This window comes from Lactuca serriola, chromosome 5 (genome assembly GCF_051521515.1).
Source record: "Lactuca serriola cultivar US96UC23 chromosome 5, Lser_US96UC23_V15, whole genome shotgun sequence".
Classification (NCBI taxonomy): domain Eukaryota; kingdom Viridiplantae; phylum Streptophyta; class Magnoliopsida; order Asterales; family Asteraceae; genus Lactuca; species Lactuca serriola.
In genome coordinates this window covers 252098477-252104952 of record NC_136412.1, presented here as the reverse complement: position 1 = coordinate 252104952, position 6476 = coordinate 252098477, and the positions used below count along the sequence as shown (strand labels likewise).

General features: G+C 35.8%; 1 protein-coding gene across 1 annotated transcript; it reads left to right on the top strand.

The window, feature by feature from the left end:
* Positions 1-1856: 1856 nt before the first annotated feature.
* LOC145050372 (uncharacterized) lies at positions 1857-3832 on the top strand. Its single transcript, XM_078998634.1, has 4 exons — positions 1857-2114; positions 2868-3020; positions 3104-3306; positions 3439-3832. The coding sequence occupies exons 1-4, from the start codon at positions 1857-1859 to the stop codon at positions 3830-3832; spliced, it is 1008 nt and encodes a 335-aa protein (XP_078854760.1).
* The last annotated feature ends 2644 nt before the right edge of the window (positions 3833-6476 follow it).

Below are 6476 nucleotides of genomic sequence, written 5' to 3'. Positions count from 1 at the left end.
TAAAAATAACATTTGAGAAAAATAATACAAACAAATATGAAAAATAAAATCGCTATTAAAACTAAAAGTGGAGGAAAATGACTTATCAGGGTAATTAACTTTTCGTTTTGTTCACATTTAGACAATTTTTTTTTGTACACATTTAACCATTTAACTTGTTAATTTGTTCAAATATTACCATTCACATGCTATAGCCGGTGACTATGACAACATGTGAACACATATAACAAGTTAAATAGTCAAATATATACAAAAATAAAGAAGTTAACTAATATGAATAAAACGATAAAAATGATTATGTTGTTAAGTTATTTTCCCTAAATTTAACTAATTAAATGCGTTTAAACATAAGATGATCAACATACATTTGTAGTATCTATACTAACTAAAATAATGAACATATATTTACGTCGCCATGTGCTCTCTTTTAGTAAACTATTTTTTAGAGAAAATTACGCAAATGGTCCCTGTGGTTTAGTATAAATTATACGCTTGGTCCCTAACTTATTTTTCTAACTCAGGCTGTCCTTATATTTTAATTATGTAACGCGCTTAGTCCCTATTTTAACAATCCGTCAATTGTTTCCATTAGACACCCCACGTGCCTTGCACGTTGGAGGTATAATAGTCATTTACCATTTCCAACGTTCTACCGCCAAGAAATAAAAGACGAATATATAGCTTATCAGCGTGATTGGACACAAACATTCACAGACAAAACCTTTGAAAACCCTTAATCGAGAGAACCCTACATTTGAAGACGACGATGGCGCCTTGGAGGATACGTGCTACCATGGACGAGATTGACATTGCTCATGTGTTCACTCTCTCAATCTGTGAGTAACTTAAACAGAAAATTATGTGACTGATAGATCTTCCCCTCAATCTACATTCGAACATCCGACGATATTCTTTATCTGATTACACCATGATGGACGGTTTACACAGCTCCCTAGAAGAAGGTAAATCAAAGGCAAGCAAAAATACGTTGATTTACTAGACATTAACACCTTTTCCATTTATGACATTGACAAGATGATAGAGGAACTTGGGCATATTGATTCAGACCAGAGTCTACTCTACTATCATTTTCTGAGACCATTTGGCGATTTGGATTTTGGGTTATTTGCTTTGGGTTGTGATCAGGATTTTCACCATCTGGGTAAGTATGTTGGTAACCATAATCTAATAGACGTATATATTGAGCATAGGAAAACAAATTTACATACTTATTATATGTCCCCCCAACCATAGTAAGGTTAGAATTGTTGAAATTAAAGAGCCACCAGCTTGCTCCAAAAGGTTGTTCTTGGAGTGGCATGACTCTCCAATTGAGCATGAGAGTGTTCCATACCTAACCCAAGTTGAGCATGAGAGTGTTCCAGACCAAAAAAAGTTGAGAATGATAGTCACTTAGATAAAGAACCATCTATGGTCAACCATGTTGATTTTGAAAGGGAAATCTACAGAAAAGTTTACCAAACTTTTGGTAAAAGTTTCAAAAAAAGTCTTATTTTTTTTACAGAAAAGTCCCATTATTTTGAGAAAATCACACATTCTGTCATTTGCTATTCAAATATAAAAAAAGACTTTTTTTAGTTTGGGAAAAATGTTAAATAATCGGGACTTTTCTGTTCAAAAAAACTTTTAGGACTTTATTGAAACTTTTCCCAAAAGTTTGGGACTTTTTTTTTGTAGATTCCCTATTTTGAAATGAATTTAGAGAATGAGGATGATGATGATGGTAGTAGACACAAAAATGGCAGTGGCAGTGATGAGTTTGATGATGATAGTGATAGTCAAGATAGTGCTTTTTTATTGAAGAGGACAATCTCATACACGATGTTGATGTGGACATGAAAGATTTCCATATGAACATTGACAAGGATGTAGAATGGGTTGGAGGTTCTTCTAAAAGTAATGTGCCTGAAGATACACAAGAAGGTGACTTGGATGTGATCAACACAAAGGTTTTGTTGTCTGGGTCTTCATCAGATGAGGAAAATGATGGTAAGCGAAGGAAAACTATTAGAGTCATAAAGAGGGCTTATGAAAATGATGCAACTTTAGTTAGTGAGCCTTTCTACATTTTTGAAACTTTTAGTTCATCTAAGGTCTTTAAGACATAAGTGAAACTACATTCCATAAGGATAAGAAGGGAAATACAATTAGAGAAAAATGATAAGAATATGGTTAGGTTTGTGTGTAAGGGCACTATACCAAATCTTGCTACTAATGAAGAAGAGAAATACTCGTGGGTTATCTACTGTAGTAAGTGGAAGCGTGACATAGACCGGATGGTTAAGACATACATAAAAGAGCATCGATGTCTACAAATAAGGAAAATCAAAGCATGAGACTACAAGTTCCTTTTAGAGAATATAGTAAAAGTTATTGAAACAAACCCAAAGATTCCTATTAGGGATTTACGAGAGCAACTCCAACGTGAGTACCATATGGACATTTCACATATGAAATTTCTTAGGGAAAAACCAGAAGCTTTAAAGCATGTTCAAGGAGATTATACCAGCCAATATAGGTTGTTGAGGGATTACATTTTAGAGGTACAGGCACGTACGTAACCCAAATACTACAGTTAATATTGATGTTGAAAGTGAAGAGAATCCAACTGTTGAGATAAGAACATTTAAACGTATCTATGATTGCATTGGAGCTTTGAAGAGGGGTTTGTAGCAGGAATAACAGACTCTTGGACTTGATGGAGCCTTCATGAAAGGTCCATATCCAGGAAAAATCTTGTCTGCCGTGGTAAGATCTTCTTATTTATTTTTGTATTATCTGCTCTTTATTGAAAGTGGTGTTAACTAACCAATGTTTTTTTTGGTAATTTATGTTTGTAATAAAAGGAATTGGATGGTAATAATGAGATATATCCTTTAGCCTACACTGTGGTTGAATCAGAAACATTGAATTCTTGGACTTGGTTTTTAAGTAATTTGGGTGATGACTTAGGTTTGGAAACTAATTCCAATTTCATGTTTATGGGTGTTAGGCAAAATGTATTTGAACTATTCAAAATAGTTTTATAGTTTTTTGGTTTTGATTTAGGTTTACTAACATACAAACATGTTATTGTTGCTAGGGTTTTTTTTTGCTTGCGATTGCAACGCTATTTCCATGTGTAGAGCATCGATATTGTCTTCGTCACATACATGACAACATGAAAAAGATCTGGAGGGGAAAGGAGTTTAAAGATCTTTTTTGGGAATGTTCCCCGACCTCTAATGTACAACAGTTTCACCAAGCAATGGAAAAACCAAGCAATGGATCACTCCCACTTTATAGGTATATTGATCTTTGATCTCTACTTAATAATTTTAGAAGAAGGTATATTGAATAATGACATACAAATTTTTTATGTTCAGGGAGAGAACATTGAGATGCTCTGTCTAATAATCTGTGTGAAACTTTTAATAGCAAGCTAGAAGAAGGTCGTGATGCACTAGTCATTAATTGCATTGCGTTCATTAGAGAGTATACTATGGAGAAGATTGTTAAAGTTGACAAGGAAATTCAGAAAGTTTTAGTTCCTTTGACTCCTACAGCTACAAATTTTTTGGATAAGATAAAGAGTGAGACAAAACAGTATATTGCAACATTTTATGGTGATGGAAAATATCAAGTTGCTGGACCTTGTCAAGATCAATGTATTGTGGATATAGGTCAACAAAGTTGCACGTGCAAAAGACGGGAATTAATAGGAATACCATGCAAACATGGTGTGGCTGCTATTTGGGACATGGGGAGGAATAACAAGGATGTGGGTATCCCAAAATCATTTGTGCATCCATGTTACTGGTTATCAAGTTGAAAGAGATGTACTCTTTTAAAGTTAGTCCAATCAATGGAAGGTCCATGTGGGAGAAGACATCTATACCAATAACTTTGTTGCCTCCAAAACATTGTGTTCCAATAAGAAGACCAAATAAGAATTGAACAATATCAACTGTGGAAAAGGAGGTCTATGTTAGAGGAAACACAACATTAAGAGCCCATAGATAAGTAACCTGTAACAATGCTGGTCACAATGCAAGAACCTGCAAAGGGCAAAGACTAATTGTTCGTGGGGGTGGTGAACAATCAAAAGTCAAAGGAAAAGGGAAAGGGAAGGCAACGACTTGATGGTTTGTAATAGGGATAGTATTTTGTTACTTTTAATATGAATGGATTGCGTAATGTTGCTACTTGTAATAGGGCTAATATTTTGGTACATTCTTTATGAATACTTTGTAATAGGGCTAGTATTTTTCTACTTGTTTTGGCCAATATGTTGGCACTTTTGAATCAACTAATTTGTAACAACTAATCCTCATTGCCATGTAATAGTTTGGTACTAATTTATGGAATGTTTTCTTTTTATGATGCATCATTGCTACTTGTTTTGGTCAATATGTTGCTTATACATCACTTTAAAACATAATCAGTACAACACAATACCATTTTCATTGATCTTAAAGAACTTAACTGTAGGGTCCGTTAGGTGTTGCGTCTTGGGCTCGTTCTTTAGTCCAATTTTGTATCCGGATTGGGCCTGTCCATCCGTGATTTTATGTTCTAGGGTTTAGTATATATAGATGCTTGCATGCATCTTAGTACGTAAGATTGGAAGTCGATCATTCATAGATATTATATTTATTGTTTGTAACCCTAATAGCCTCTACATCGGAAGTTCTTTATCGAGCTCTGCTGAGGCTTGAATCTATTGAATCATTCGACATATTTTGATTCATTCTTGTGTTTGATTTTTCTGTTAGTATTTTTCTGATTAACCTGTTTGAAGATCCAAACAATCAAAGAGTTTTTCAACTCATCAATTGGTATCAGAGCAGGAGACTGTAATTCATACACATCTCTTCTGTGAAAGAAGCGATTAGGGTTTATTCCGCATTCATTGATATTTATTGAGCCGTCACTCCATAATTGACGTATCTCATTAATTATTCATCTTGCCCTAATATTATGTATTACAAAGTCTGATCTTATAACAGCTTACACGATCAAGCATGGACGATTCTCAATCCAATCCCATCAACATCTCAAACAGCATCGGATCAACCACCAAGATTCCAATTCTCTATACTCAAGACTATGAAGTATGGACGCACCACTTTGAAGATTACGTTATTGGATCTGAAGATAACGGGTATCTGATATGGGAAGCTATCACTTCTGCCCTTTCGCTCATTCAAGCACGTCCAAGATTATTAAAACTCAAAAGGAGTATAATGATCTGTTAAAAGATGTGAAAGACGTCACTCAGGATGAAAAGGAGAAGTTCCAATGCAACATTAAGGCATTAAAACTAATTCGATTCACTCTTTAGTCCGACACGTTTCGATTAGTTAGTTCTTGCAGTACAGCAAAAGAAATTTGGGATCGGCTGCGAGAGCTGTACTCCACAGATGAAGATCTAGAGCATTCGATTCAGACCCTACTTCTCTCTGAATTTGGAGAATTCAAACAGATGCCGGATGAGGTTGTTACACAAACATTTGACCGGTTCAATCATCTTCTCAGCAAGATGATCAAGCATGACATTGAAAGAAAGCTTATCGAACAGAAGGTCACATTCTTAAATGGTTTGAGACCCGAATGGAGGGCTGTTGTGTCGACGGTTAAAGTGCATGAGCAGTTTAAATAATATTCCTTGGCAAAACTGGTGGGGATTCCGAAATCCCAAGAAAAGATTGTGTTGCAAGAGAAAAGTGTGGTTTCAAGCTTGGGGTCTTTGGCGCTCTTGTCCAAAGGTAAGAATGCAGAAGAAGAAGAAGATTTGAATCTAGGAGATTACGATTTAACGGCTGAAGACTATGCTATGATGGTATCAAATCCCAGAAGGTTCATTAAGAAGAAGTTCCATACCAACAAGAACCGAAATTGGCAGGGAAGCTACAGTTATGAGAAAGTGAAAGAGGAGCCGAAAATTGAAGAATCGAAGAAGGAAGCGAAGGGTGAAGCTGACTCTGGTGTCAGTTGCTTTTACTGTGGTGGGAAAAATCACTACGCAAAAGATTGCGTGTTGAAGAAGATGGCAGAGAAAGATGAAGAAGCAAGTCTTATGAAAAGACTGGAAGAAATAAAGAGGAAGAAAGCTACCACTAATCCCTCTATGAATGCTCTTATTGTGCAGGGTTCGGTAGATGATGATGAGTTTGGTGGCGTGCAGGTGTGGTCGACTGACTCGGAAGATGATGAAGTGAGAAAGCCTTCGCATGGAAAGGCTTATGTAGCAAAGAGTGGTGAAGCTGATGGAAGATGTCTGATGGTGACTGATGTATCTCAGATGAGGGGATACAACACTGATGGTGGAAACGGAGAGGCTAAGGAGTGAGAGGACTTGTGCTTTACAGCGAAACCTCTCAGTGTGCAGATCAGTGAGCTGGATGAACTGATCAAGAAGGTACAATCTATTTTTATTTCATTAAAAATTCCACAAAAATCATATGAAAAGGAAT